Raw genomic sequence first — 14,668 nt, 5'->3', positions numbered from 1 at the left:
TGGCCCCACCCGTTCTGCTAGTTTCTGGATACAGTATTGTCATTTCTGCCCTGTGTCCATTTTATTAATTTAATTTATGGATTTATCTATTCAATATCTATACCACCTTTCATCCAAGGATCACAGGAAATTTTACAATACACAAACACCAGAATACCTAACATAGTAACAAAACAAAAACAATAACCTCTCTCTTGCAAGGAGATTGGCCTCCACATTGGGAGATGAGCAGGCAAACAAACTCATAACATTGCGGCTGACGTAATTAGGGCCTATGATAGTGTTTGCTATTTGCTGTTTATAAACAAATGCAGACCTACAACACAAGACTTGTGAGGGAGGGATCAGAAAAACCTTTCTGTTTTGGTGGGACAATCCAGACACATGAATTGGTTACAGAAGTTCTTAAATTTATTTTAGATGCTTTATTGAGTGTGGGATGTAAATGTAATAATAAATAGTCCATACTGACGCAAGTTCTTTTTTAAAAAATATATTTTTATTATTTTCCTCCTTAAACAATATTTTCAATAATACAATAACACAAAAACTTTTTGCTCTGCCGAGCACGACTCCCCTCCTTCCCTTCAGCAGGTTTTCCACTTTCAAGTCCTGTCTCGCAATTTAGTTCTTTAACTTCCATTGTCCACATTGTAGGATTTATTTCAATTCTGCTAGTGTCTTCAAATTTTTGCAATTGTTATTCAAATATACAATAAATTTACTCCAATCCCTTTGAAATTTTTGATCGTCCTGGTCTCGAATCCTGCAGGTCGGTCTGGCCAATTCTGCAAAGTCCATCATCTTCACCTGCCACTCCGCAACCGTAGGTACCTCCTGTAACTTCCATTTTTGGGCCATTAAAATTCTCGTCGCAACTGTGGCGTACACTGATGCAAGTTCTTTTGACAGACAGTATTTGAAAAATGTGGGGGCGGGGGCGGAACTGAAATATGCAAAATGTGTCCATGCTATGGGAATTTTATTATTCATAAAGCTTGCAGAGGGCTCCAACCCTGATGTCAACAGATGGAAGATGTGCATGGTGATATCTTCCAGGAGATACAGTATGTACTGTACCCACTCAACTTTGATCTGCACAACTGGCTCTTTTACAACCGTTCTGCACTTGCAAGGAATTGCTTCTTCAAGGTGGAAGCACCAGCCCTTTGGAACTCCTTATTAATATTAGACAACCACCTCTCTATTGTGTTTGGTGCCTGCTAATTTTTTTTTTTTTTTAAACCCATAGTTTCATCTGTCGTGATGAGGCCAGGGGAGTTTTACAAAGGACTGGAAATGTAAAAGATTGTGTTACAAGGCAGGGGATTAGTTGGCAATAGAAAGAAAGAAACCTCAATTTTTAAAAACCTAACTATTGGTCAACAGAAATGCACTATATTTTAATAAGATGGGCAGAGAAAATTGGACTACTGTATTCTGAACTGTTTGCAAGAAATGTGTTTGAATATATTGTGTCATATACATACAAACCCATGTCTCACACACAATATATTTATTTAAATTTGCCTGCTCTTCATGTTTACAAGACACCACCAAGGTTACAATGTTAAAATCTAAAGCTGTATTTTAAACATTTAAACAAACTAAGCATTATACACTCAAGCATGCATTACATTGCGTATATAATTAATACACTTTAATTAGAAGTATAACTTTTAAAGCGTGCGTATACTGTCCGTAGTGTGTGTGTCTAACATATTGTGTTGTCTAAAATAATATTTTGTGTGGTTAATATATGCACACAGCACAGAGCGTGCGTGTTTGCCTGTGTCTAGGTGTCTAAAATATATGTAGGGGGTGTGTTGTGTTAGATGTGTCAGCGTATCCCGACAAGAAACCCGCCCCGCGCGGCCTGTTCCCCCCAAATCCACCCACCTTTCCCTCCGTCCGTCCCCTTTCTGTATTTCCCCTTCCATATTTCCGCGCCCGCCGGTCACTGCCTGGGAGGGGAAGGCTCAGCTGGGCGGCCTGTCTCGTCCCTCCACCCCGAAGTCAGCGCCGTCCGCCTTCTCTCGCAGCCCGAAGCTGAGCGTCTCCTTCGCTCCTGGCCGGAGAGGCCTCCGCCTCCGAGTCAGTGGGCTGGATTCGCTCCGCTTGCCGCGACGGAGCGGGCGGGCTCCTGAGGGAGGCGCTCATTCGCTCGGGAAGAGGCCCGGGGGCGGCCAGCAGCGGGCGGGCGGGCGGGCGGGCGGGCGACTGCGCGGCTTTTGCTCCCGAGTTCCGTGCGTGTGGGCCGGAGTCAGCGGGAGTAGGCCTCTCCCAGCGGGCGCTAGGCCGTTGCTGGGAGACCCCGCGGACCGCGCTAGCGAGCCCGGGCTGGAGCCCGCCAGGCCTCCGCGATGCCGCTGCTCTTCTTGGAGCGCTTCCCTTGGCCCAGCTTGCGCACTTACACGGCGCTCAGCGCCCTGGCCTTGCTGGGCAGCAGCCTCAGCGCCTACCGCGCCCTCAGCCAGGCCGCCGAGCACACGGAAGAGCCCCCCGGGGTGCGGCTGCAGCAGGAGACCGGAGGAGAAGAAGGAGAGGAGGGCGACCTGTCGCCGCGGGCCGGGCCGGCCGCCCTGGACGTCGCCTATTACTTGCTCTCCGACAGCCTCTGCGTCTGGGTGAGCCGCCCGGGAAGGGAAGGCGAAGCGGGGCCTGAGGGGATTCCTTGGAGGTGGGGAGGCGTGATCCCCGCGGTCTGGGGAATAGGCCCCGGGTGGGGTGTGAGAGGGGGATCACTTCGAAGAAAGGGGCGAGGAGGACGGGGCTGCTGAGGGCGAATTAGGAGACGGGGCAGGAGGGGGCGCCTGATTTGGGGGAGAAGGAGAGAAGTCATGAGGCACAAGTGGCCCACCTGTAAAGGAGGAACACCTCTGGGCAACGTGGGGTGGGAGCCAACAACCCCACTCAGGTCGGTGGGCTGGATCCCACGAAGTTGTCCTCGGAGTAGACCCAGTGAAATGAATGGGTGCAAGGTTGTGGGACTAGGCCCACTGAAATCGCTAACACTTAAGCATGTCTGAGTCTGGATCCAGCCCCGTTGGTGAGTTTGTTTGTTTTTTTACGGAAGAGAAGGTGCCTGGAGGAGAGGAGGGTATTGTGGGGAGTGGGCACCTGATGTTTGGAGGGAGTAGGTGTTTGGAGGGAGTAGGGCAGGGGCCAGCAAACTTTTCCAGTAGGGGGCCGGTCCACTGTCCCTCAGACCTTGTGGGGGGCTGGACTATATATTTTTTTTGGGGTGTGTGTGTGTGAACGAATTCCTATGCCCCACAAAAATAACCCAGAGATGCATTTTAACTAAAAGGACACATTCTACTCATGTAAAAACACACTGATTCCCGGACCGTCTGCGGGCTGGATTTAGAAGGTGATTGGGCCAGATCCAGCCCCCGGGCCTTAGTTTGTCTACCCATGGAGTAGGGTGTATCTCCCATCTTATTCCCCATAGACACCCTTCACAGCAGTAATTCCCTGGCCAATATGCTCCTCCCTCTCAAAGAGGCCCAAAGAAATGTGGTCCTTGTGGGGTGGGCCAGAGGGTTGGGTCTTGCAAGGTGTAGCGACATAGTGGGACACACTGGTGAAAATATTAGGAAAGAGGATATAGACTTCTCTTTTTCCCACATTATGGGATGTGTGTTTTGTAGGGGATGTTCAAGGTAGCATCAGGGTGATGAGAGTAACTCTGCATGGTATGGTGTGGGTATAATGACAGGGAATAGGGTTGTATGCCTAAGGATCAGTGTAGGGATTACATGTGCTTGTTTGGGGAAGAGGGTGTTATTCACCCACTGCTCCCTGACATTCTGTTCCTATTTGCACATCTGAGTAGGTGGGGGGACATTTTTTGGCAGAGTGATAAAGCTGGCAGAAGGAGAAGGCATCTGAAAGGCAAATGTAAAGATCGTTAAGGGTCAAAAAGTGTGGGGTCAGAGTAGCAGATTAGGGAGTACTAAGGGTTATTCATTGTCCCTAAGAAAATATTTAGTGGAAAAAAGTAGTTGCTGGAAGTGGTTTTGATTCTTTAAGGAGTAGCTAGGGAAGCAAGGGATGCTGGCCTAGGAGTTTTGGGGGATACATGATAGACAGCACCTAGAAGAATAAGGAGGCAGTGTAGTAACTAGAACGTGATGGTGCTAATGAAGAAAGTTCATTTAATGTTGATTCCACGGTTGTCTGGTTGCCTTGTATTCTCTTTCTTGCCTTGTTCTGAAGGGGTATCCATAATTTCAAAGCATCTTGACTCCATAGTTGTCTGGTTCAGGGGATTTGCAAGGTACTGCAGGACTTTAATTTTATTTCGGCTGTTTGTCAGTTGCTTTTCAGGACCAAGTCCTCACAAAATGACAGAGAGAAAGAAATATAATAGAACCTCAGGCAGAATATGAAGCATTGAGAGGATGCAGACAAATAGATGTATTGGAGATACTGAACTAGATTACCAAAATTCTCTTAAGGAAAGGCAGTAGTAAAAATATAAGTTTATGGCTTTCCTGAATTTGGCTTAAGGGGCCAAAGCAAATATTAAGTCGAAGACAGTTCTCCAACTGCAGAACCACTATTGTAAAGATCCTGTGTTGTGTGCTCAGCACCCTAATTGATTTCCTGCCCAGAGTGGCTGGGGCAACCTAGGACTCAGCTAGACTGGAAAAGAAAAAGTGATTTATATGCATTGTAAAAGCGAGATGAGCGCCACAACCCCAGAGTTGGTCATGACTGGACCTAATGGCCAGGGTTCCCTTTACCTTTTACTATGTGCGATATAACATTGTACCACCAGATGGCTACATGGAGTCTTATTTTTCTCTAAGCATTTTCCCTGTTTAAATTTTCAACACTTTAAACTGAAACGCTTCTTTGATGTGTCTAGATCCAGCCCCAGTTAGTTAGGCAGCTAATAATAATAATAATAATTTCACCAACAGACACACAAGGAGGACCTCAGACACAGTTCTTAAATTTACAGGTAGGGTCATATAAGAGCAGGCTTCATTTAGGACTTTGCAGGTTAAACCATTTAGGAATTAATAATTTTATTATTTATACCCCGCCCATCTAGTTGGGTTTCCCCAGCCACTCTAGGTGGCTTACATCATATCTAAAAACATAATAAAAACATCAAGCATAAAAACTTCCTGATACAGGGTTGCTTTCAGATGTCTTCTAAAAGTTGTGTAATTCTTTATCTCCTTGACATCTGAAGGGAGGATGTTCCACAGGGAGGAATTGGGCCGAGACATTGATGATGATGATGATGATGATGATGATGATGATGCCATAGAATGTTAATCAGCTAGAGGCCTGGTTATAGAGAAATGTTTTTGCCTGGCACCTAAAGATATGTAATGAAGGCACCAGGTGATTTTTGCTAGGGAGAGCATTCCACAAATGAGGAGTCACCACAGAAAAAGCCCATTCTTGTGTTGCTACCCTCCAGACCTCTTGTGGAGGAAGCACACAAGGGCCTAAGATGATGATTGCAGGGTCCAAGTTGGTTCATATGGGGATAGATGGTTCTTGAGGTATTGCGGTCTTGAGCCATTTAAGTCTTTATAGGTCAGAAGCAGCACTTTGAATTGGGTCCGGAAACTGATTGGCAGCCAGTGCAGTCAGGCCAGGATTGGCGTTACTGTATATGCTCAAACCAAGTGAGCAACCTGGCTACTGAATTCTGCACCGGCTGAATTTTCCTGTCTTCTGAGGCAACCTTACATATAACATGTTGCAGTAATCTAAGCTAGAGGTTAGCAGAGAATAGATACCAGACCTGAGGCTATCCTTGTTCATATAGGGATGCAGTTGGACCCCCAGCCAAAGCTTATTGAAGACACTCTGCACTTCTGAGGATACCTGACCCCCAGGCTATGTACCCACTCCTTCAAAGGGAGTGTAACCCCATCATGAGCATGCAACCTCCCTTCCATCCAATCTAGGGAACCACCCACTAACAGTTACTTAGTGTTACTTGGATTGAACTTCAGTTTGTTGGCTCTCATCCATTTCATTACTGAGACAAGGCAACAGTCCAGCACATCCATTGCCACACTTGTAAATCTAAAGGAGAAGTAATGCTGTGTGTCACCAGCATATTGCTGATGACATACTTCAAAACTTTGGATAATCCCACTCAGTGCTTTCATGTAGAAGCCACTGAATGGGGATTAAACAGCACAGGGGATAAAATAGAACCCCAAATTGAATGCTTTACAGGGCCTCCCCAAGTATCACCCTCTGGAAATAATAATCCAAGTTGAACTGGAACCACTGCAAAACAGTGCCACCCAGCCCTAAATCGGACAGCTGTTCTAGAAGAATATCATGGTCATTGTTATCAGCCAAGAGGAGCAAGGGTCCAGAATGCAAGTGGTTGCCCTGACTCATTCAAGTATTTTGTCCACATCCTTGAGCCTTACTAACCGAAACACATCCAACACTAGGACTAGACAGTGCTCTGGACATTCCTTGAGATTCATCTCATGTAACGGCAGAGTCAAGATCCCAGTGGATGCAAGTGATTTTATCCTCAAATGCTTTGCAAACAAGTCACAGCAAGCTACTGTCAGTTCTCCCACCTCATTTGGACCAGACTGTAAGGACACCTGCAAAAGCTCTGCCAGATGGCACATTGAAGATGCAATGGAGGCAGCAAAGTCTGCTTCAGGAGGCAGCAACAGCTGCATAAAATGACTTTGGCCCCTGAGTCATAGGTCATAGAGTTTTGTCCTACTCAGTGCTTCCTAGATCTCCCCAGCATAATCTCCCACAGCTCTTACACAAGTTCAGTGTTGGCAATTTGTGACACAGGAAATATATCTTAAGTACACCTCGGGCATGGTATGAGCAGGCTAGTTCCTTGGTGTCAATGAAGTGATCTGCCTTCCAGAACATTCTCTGGCCAGTTTTAAACTTGTAGAGCAAGGTCATTGCCTTGGGGTTGTTGTTAATGCTTATGCAACCTGATCAGTGGCCTCAGTCCTATTGCTACAGGCTAAGATTATGCTTGAGCTATGTATTTCATGTTTGCCCAGAGTGTGTGGAGAAATACACAGGGGTTACTTAGATTTTGCTGGCTGCATTCTGAAGCTAACATTCAAAAATTGTACACCTCAGTTCTCATCTGCTTTACCTGATTTTGTAAGTGAAATAAGACAGCGTACATGATGCATTTGATAATTGCCTATAAAATCTCATGCCAAAACAGCAGGTAGAGTTCAGTTCAGTTAGAGTTCAATTCTGTACATCATAGGTGGATAACCTCATGCTTGGGGTCTGAATGTGGTCCTCCAGGCCACTCTGCCTGGCCCTTGGGACTTTCTCTATGCCACACACTCACCAGGTCTACTCTGCAACATTCTCAAGTGATTTTTCTTTCTGGAATGTGTCTTTGAACTGTGATAATGCCACTTCCATGTCTGGATAGAGAGATAATTGTGTGTGTGCGCGCGCATGCATACACACACACAAAAAAAATTCTAACATTTGCAGAATTCTGTCTGTAATGCGCCTTGCTGTACAAAGTTAAGAGTTGCATCCATTGCTTTTGCTTAGGCTCCTGTGTCCATTTGTGGTGTCAGGGCAGGATCTGGGGCCAGAAATCTAGGGCCACAATATGCAGCAAGACTGGCTGATCACATTTGAAGTAATACATGCCACCATCTAAGAGGTGGGGGCCTATGACCATTAGGTTCAGGGTCTAACCCAGGCTTCCTCAATCTCGGCCCTCCAGAAGTTTTTGGCCTACAACTCCCATGATCCCTAGCTAGCAGGACCAGTGGTCAAGGAAGGTGGGAATTGCAGTCTCAAAACATCTGGAGGGCCGAGGTTGAGGAAGCCTGATCTAACCTCATCACTGCCCCTGTCTAGTAACAAAGCATTCTGACTTTGCCTTGGTTAGGACTAAAGACCCATTCACGTTGTATAGCTATTTCAATCTGATTATTTTGTGCTGTAATGTTCGCTGAATTGAAATTACACACTTGACCCAAAATATCACTTAACTGATAAAGAGATAGAGCACTTCAGTTATTTCAGTTTTTGAAACAGCGTTTGCAAGCCTTGAATATCCTGCACTTCATAGATATATTTATTTATAAAATATTTATATACTGCTATGTAATTAAAATAATCATAGTGGTTTACAGCAATAAAACACAAAATCATATTTTAAAAACTGTATAAGCAAGTTTAAAAGACGTTAATCATTGTGAAGAGGCAAGCTTGCAAATGAGTCTTTTGGGGGTACAAGATGCATTATCCTGGGGAGGTGACTTAGTCTTGTTAGTCTTCAATATTATTCAGCAGTGTTCTATGAACACCTGAAATGCCAGGTGCCTTTGGCCAGCCTTCAACAGTGGCATGTATTCTTGTGCAGCAGGAGCCACATGTGATCATTGTCTGATATTTGAACAGTGGTGATTCTGTAAACGATTGCTAATTGAAGACATTAATCACTCACCAGAATTACCCGCATCCTTACAACTGTGTCATTCAATCTCTTTCCTTTCTCACAGCCTCTGGGGAAGTCTTCAGTGTTCAGTGAGATTTTCATCACTTATTTATTTCTCATCACTTGTTTATAACTGTGAGCTGCCCCAGTATTAACAGTATCAAGAGTCTTTTAAAAAAAAAAGTTATAGCAAAAATGTTTTTCTTTTTCTCACCATTTTCTCCTAAACATTTTTCAGTATTTATGAATAGTCATAAATATGAATTGCGACATAAATAACAATAGTAGGATAACTTTGACAAAGATATCTCAATGTCTACTATGTCTTGCAAAGGGAGTCTTGTGTTTCATCTTTGCAATAGAAATTGGTCGTGTTTGTACATTATGACAAACCAGGGTTGCTGGATTTTTGTGGTTTATTTTGCACAGGCGGAAATCTGCACACAGCTTGATTGTTCCCATTTGCTCCTCCACTGGCAAAGCCAACCAATAAGCTGTAATTCAGCTTGGCTTCCCATGAAGTTCAAACTCCCCAGGATCATGGTTTATTTCTTAAAAACAAGCCAGGACAGCAAACCATGGTTGGAGGTCAGCTAGTGACCCTGGTTTGTTAGGGAACAACAGACCATAATCCCTAGTTAGATGTCATGGGAAGCAGAACTTAAATGCAGCTTTCTGACTTGTTTCTCCTGCTCACGCCAGAAGCAACTGGCCATTGTGCATGAGAACGCATGATTGGTTGGCAACACTGGTTATAATGATGCACTAATGCAGTCAGTGAGCAAGGGTCAAACTGCAGATGGATGAGAGAGTTGGAGCCTTTCCTCTGTTTGCTGCATTACCCCATGAACCCCCCCGAGACTGACTGAGAAAGCTATAGGCTGTTGTAAAATCTTGTTTAATTGATGTAAAATCTTGTTTAATTCTGCTATTACGAATGTAGCAGTAAACTTAGTTATATACAAATCTTGCTGGTAAGTGTGACTGTATTTTTAAATGTAGAAATTAGGTTGCACAATTTTTAAGAAACATAGCTCTTTGCTTTCAGAATTGGACATTTTGGAAATGCATTATACTGTTGTTCACATTGCGCTATCTGGGTTACAAACCACAGACTTGAGTCTTGAGGTCTGTTCAGCTGGGAACGTTGAGCAGCATTCATTTTCATTTAAAAAGGCAAAGGCAAACTGGCTCAGCCACATTTTTATGTTGTTTGGTTCATGCTCTTATTTGACTTATTAAACAATATACAGTGGTACCTTGTGTTACGGACAGGATCCATTCCGGAGGGCCGTCCGTAATGTGAAATGCCTGCAGCTCAAAGCGCTGTGTCTGTGCAGGCGCGTGGTGCAATTTGGCACTTCTGCGCAGGCGTGAAGCGCGATTTAGTGCTTCTGCGCGGGCACGAGCAGCAAAACCTGGGAGTAACCCGTTCTGGTACTTCCGGGTTGCCGTGGGATATAACGCGAAAAGATGCAACACAAAGTGGACGCCACACGATGTATGACTGTATGGAATTTTAAACTGGGGGAAGTATTGTTTTTGTTTGTTACCGTGTTATATATTTTTATATTGTAAACAACCTTGCGATTTGTTGAAATGAATTGTTGTATACAAATATTTGTATAAACAAAACAGTAACATAGGTTTCTGGAGGTATTTTCTTGTATCCTAGGATGTCCTCTTTTCCAGGGAACTTCCAACATACGTAGCCTTTAATATTATCTGCTTAGGAGGGAGAGAACCTAATAACCACCATTTTACACCGCTAAACACTTGAAGGAGGCCAAGGCCGATCACAGTTGGGAGAAACATGGTTCTTGATCAGTTGGGCAAATTGGCCAGGGGGTTCCAAACCAGTGAGTTTTAATGGAAGAGAATTCATGTTGAGACTCAAGACAGGATAGGCATAACATATAAATATATTTTATTTTTTGTTCCAGGTACTGGTGAATACGGCTTGCTGTATTTTGATGCTGATTGCTAAACTAATACAGGGTGTTGTGTTTGGTCCCCTCCGTGTTAGTGAAAGACAGGTAAGAAAGGCCTGTAGGTCTTGCTGGTGGGTAGACTTAACAAAAAACTTTGTGATAGGTGGATTTGTAATTTTCATTTTTCATCTGGGAATATTTAACTTCCAGGCATATGTTCGTACGTAACTTTCTTCCTCATTCACTATATATAGAAAATCAAGTTTTGCTTACAGGTATATCTTGATCTGACCATGGTATGCAGATCAATTCAGGTAATTATAGATAGTACAGAGATTCAAAACGTAGGCTGTGTTGCTTAGAGAGGTACTGGCTCAGCTCCAAAGTTGAGAGGCCTTTGATTATACTAGATTAGAGAACAGATGGGGAATCTGTGGCTCTCCAGATGTTGTGGCTCTCCAAATGTTGTTGCACTAGAGCTCTCATCACCCCTGACCACTATCCACACTGGTTGGGACTGATGGGAGTTGGAATCTAAGAACATCTGGAGGACCACAGGCTCACCATCCTTGTATTAGAAATTGCTGCTGAGATATTTTGATGGAGGATGGTATATAAATATATATATATTTAAAAATAATGTTAATAGAGGAAGAAGAGTTATGCTTATGTACTCTAAAATGAATTATGGGTTTGAAAATGAAACCTAAGAGACTTTGGCCACCCTCATTAAGCCATAGACTAGATTTTTCAAGCAGCCTAACAAGCAACAACATCCTGATTACAGAGGAAAACACCCAATTTCTCAATAGTTCTTGAACTTGCAGCATGTACATGTGCAATCAGAGTAGTAATACGTACCCTTGTGGGGTTTGTGTAGACCAGGTTTTTGACTGATTTTTTAAATAATCCACCATTTTTGTAGTATCCTCCAGAATTTGTAGCTTACAACTATCATTATCTGTGATCACTGGCCAAGCTATCTGGGGTTGATGGGAGTTGTAGTCCACACAATCTGGAAGGCAACACTTTGACTAACCCTGTCTTAAGAGTATAGCCTGCACCATATTTTTCTATCTCTTACTTGCTAGCAAGGACCTCTTGCATTTCAAAGAATCAATGGCTTTGAGGGTTAGATGACAACGCTCCACATCTAAGGTAGATTCTTAGCTAAGAATGTGGGGATAACCCCTCAGCATAATAACTTTAACAGCTGTTTTCATGTGTGTGTCAGTAGCTCCATTCTTGAAGAACTCTTTTTAACTACATGTACAACTCTCTTTCAGCATCTCAAGGATAAATTTTGGAACTTCATCTTCTACAAGTTCATCTTTATTTTTGGTGTACTAAATGTTCAGACGGTGGAAGAAGTGGTCATGTGGTGCCTTTGGTTCTCTGGGCTCGTGTTTCTGCATCTTATGGTTCAGCTCTGCAAGGATAGGTTTGAATATGTAAGTTTTTGGCTGGTGGTTCGAAGTTGAGGATGAGGGTTCTTTTATACAGGAGTGTATGTATTCCCTTGCCAAAGAAATCTAAAGTTGCTACGTAGATTAAATGATGGAAATCAGTTTGAGTTGTTTATTTTTGCTTGAGCTTGTCAATCACCTCTATGGTAAAGAACAAATAAATACTGGAAGGCTTTTCAGCATATACCTCCTGTTCAAGTTGCGCTTGAGAGTTCAGTCTATGTGCCAGTTTTCTGTGCTTTTTTTCAAGTTCTTTAACATACTTTGGCTCTGCAGGAATTCATTGTGTTTTGGAAGTAAATAGGCACAACTGATGTTTTCCAATGCCTTCATTTGTATATTTCAGCTCTCCTTTTCACCCACCACACCAATGAACAGCCACATCAGAGTCCTGACCCTGCTAGTAGCTATGCTTCTTTCCTGCTGTGGACTAGCAGTTGTGTGTGGTATTATTGGCTATACCCATGGAATGCACACATTATCTTTCATGGCAGCAGAGGTGAGATTTTTTGTTAGTGTGAGATTAATGTGCTCAACTTTTTCTGGTTAGCCTTGTTTTATTTGTGCAACCTTGTTTGTGTATGCTCTAATTCTCTAGCAGAATATATCAGAATTTATTTTTGATTCATAGAGTATCCACTGAATAGGGCTTACTGCATTTTTATGCTCAAGATTATGAATATTTTTTGCAGAAAGCAGTGTGAGTAGTTAACATTCTGTTGTCTGGGCTTAGGAAAACTCAAGCCACTATATGAAAAATTGGTGAATGTAGCCTGTTTGAAATAATTGCCATCTGTATTAAGTGCTAATACTCTTAAGGGTTCTAAAATATATTTTAATTCAGGATGATTTACAGCATTCATTCATAACTTGAGTTTGTGAGCCCTTTGATCTCCAGGAGTCCCCTAAACTGAATGAGTATAAGAGAAGGAAAGGAAAGAGAAAAATCTAAATTTAAATGACTTACCAGTTGTATAGAAAAGAAAATAATGGTTGCAAGAGCAATCTTCTACAAGCTAGTGCCTTTCAGGTGTTTTGGACTACAACCCCCATCAGTCTCAACCATCATAACCAATGGAATTATGCTTATTTGAACATAGAGTAGCACATGCAAATGCTCTCCTCCCATAACTTGTGAGGAGACAAGTTGCCCAATAATGCCTGTAGTAGCAGTTTTGGTGAGCAGAGGAGGAATTACTGAAAAAAGACACCAGACAATGTTTTTAAAATGAAAATTTAATTAATTAACAACACCACCACCAGAGTTGTACCAAATTCAGCCATCAAGGACATCTCTTTTTATACGTGGCTTATTATTTTCTTATTTCCTTATACATCAAGCTACTACTTGTGGCTCTGACCTTTTAAAAAATAAATGGAAATCTGAAAGAAATATAATCCTCTTACGTCTTATGACAAATGATTATATCAATTTTCACTTCCATCTCTAACCATTCTTAAGCTTGTTCCCTAGAACAATGAGAACCATTTGCAAGAAGCTCCCTTCCTGCTCTGATCAGTCTTCCAAGGGGGAGAGCTTACAGACCGTCTATTGTATGGTACCATTCTGTTCTCTTCTGAAGGAGCCTTTCTAATTCCTGGAGCTTATTCCTTCCCATCTTGGGCATATGCAGGAAGGCAGCATAGACTTGTTAGCAAAAGTTTAATACTGAAATTTAAGAAGCACATTTTGTCCTGTCTGTCTGGAAAATCAGTTTTCTTGTTTTTCTAGTTCTCTGCCTCAGGTTTCTAGTTCTCTTATCAGATTTCAAACAATTCCAGTGAATTGTTTCCTCTTTTTGTTCCCTACAGTCCCTGCTTGTTACTGTGAGAACTGTGCATGTGATTTTACGGTAAGTAAGAGATTGGGGTTTAGGTAGGGAACAAAGGGCATGTGTTTGATTTCACATACAAAGCATGTGTGTTGTGAGGAGCATGCTTCAGTTGCCAAATTGTTCTTCCTTTTCTGTTTTTTATTTACCCATGCAATTATTTTCAATAAATTATTGAAAGGGATTGGGCAACCTTTGGCCTTCCAGATGTAGCTGGACTACAACTCCCAGCATTCCTGACCCTTGACCCTACTGACTGGGGCTGATGGGAGTTGGAGGCCAATATCTGGGTTACAGCTGAATTGCAGGATGGTATGCTTTGTTTTATGTAAAAGGCATAGAATAAAACATTAGTATATTAAAATATAATGGTGTTATTCTGAAACTTTGGGTTAAATTATGGTACTTAAAAAGGCATGCAGTAGGACTAGGATGTACAGATTGATCAACACCAAGGGCTACAACAGAGTGACTATCATGAGATAGAAGACCACATCTGATTTTCATATTAAATTTTTAAAAAATTAGTACTCTCTTCTTCTAATGGTATAGTGACCATTTCAGTCTGGCTGGTGCCACTGTTCTTATATTCTTACTTATTCAGCAAATGTGTTAAATGAGTCAGTCTTAAGAAGATGTCTGATTTTATCAACATTAAAATTGAAAAATATAATGCACTTGAGTCCTTCCCCGCCTCCTTTAACATCTTAGATTGTTTGCCTCAATATTTTCTGTTTTTTCTTTGTAACTTTAAGGACTTCAAACTTTTGTAGAAAAAATATGCAGTTAAATCAGAGTGGTTTATGGAATTTATATAGGTTCCTTTGATCATATCTCTGGTGCAGTATGTGTTTTGGAGGCTAATTTTTTCCCCAATGGATATTTTTAATTTAAATGAAAGTGTTAAAATTTAGATTCATATTTAAAAACTGTCAATAAGTGCCAGGGTTTAAAATCAAATCTGAATCAAAATGTTTAATATAAACA

At 42.4% G+C, this 14,668-nt stretch overlaps 1 protein-coding gene and 1 long non-coding RNA gene across 2 annotated transcripts in view; one reads left to right on the top strand and one right to left on the bottom strand.

Annotated features, from left to right (window-relative positions):
* LOC144328429 (uncharacterized) overlaps window positions 1-14,668 on the bottom strand; it is a 253,965-nt gene that overhangs the window by 32,514 nt on the left and 206,783 nt on the right. The gene's annotated exons all lie outside the window — the stretch shown is intronic.
* Window positions 1,942-14,668, top strand: part of AMFR (autocrine motility factor receptor) — a 30,973-nt gene continuing 18,246 nt past the window's right edge. The window contains exons 1-5 of the mRNA XM_028739515.2: window positions 1,942-2,627; window positions 10,396-10,488; window positions 11,670-11,834; window positions 12,196-12,348; window positions 13,662-13,702. Of these exons, the coding sequence (XP_028595348.2) occupies window positions 2,364-2,627; window positions 10,396-10,488; window positions 11,670-11,834; window positions 12,196-12,348; window positions 13,662-13,702 (716 nt within the window). The 5' untranslated portion in view covers window positions 1,942-2,363. The remainder of the gene's footprint in view (window positions 2,628-10,395; window positions 10,489-11,669; window positions 11,835-12,195; window positions 12,349-13,661; window positions 13,703-14,668) is intronic.

The sequence above is a fragment of the Podarcis muralis genome, chromosome 7 (genome assembly GCF_964188315.1).
Source record: "Podarcis muralis chromosome 7, rPodMur119.hap1.1, whole genome shotgun sequence".
NCBI lineage: Eukaryota > Metazoa > Chordata > Lepidosauria > Squamata > Lacertidae > Podarcis > Podarcis muralis.
Note: the sequence above shows the minus strand (reverse complement) of the source record. Positions and strands in the feature narration are given on the sequence as shown.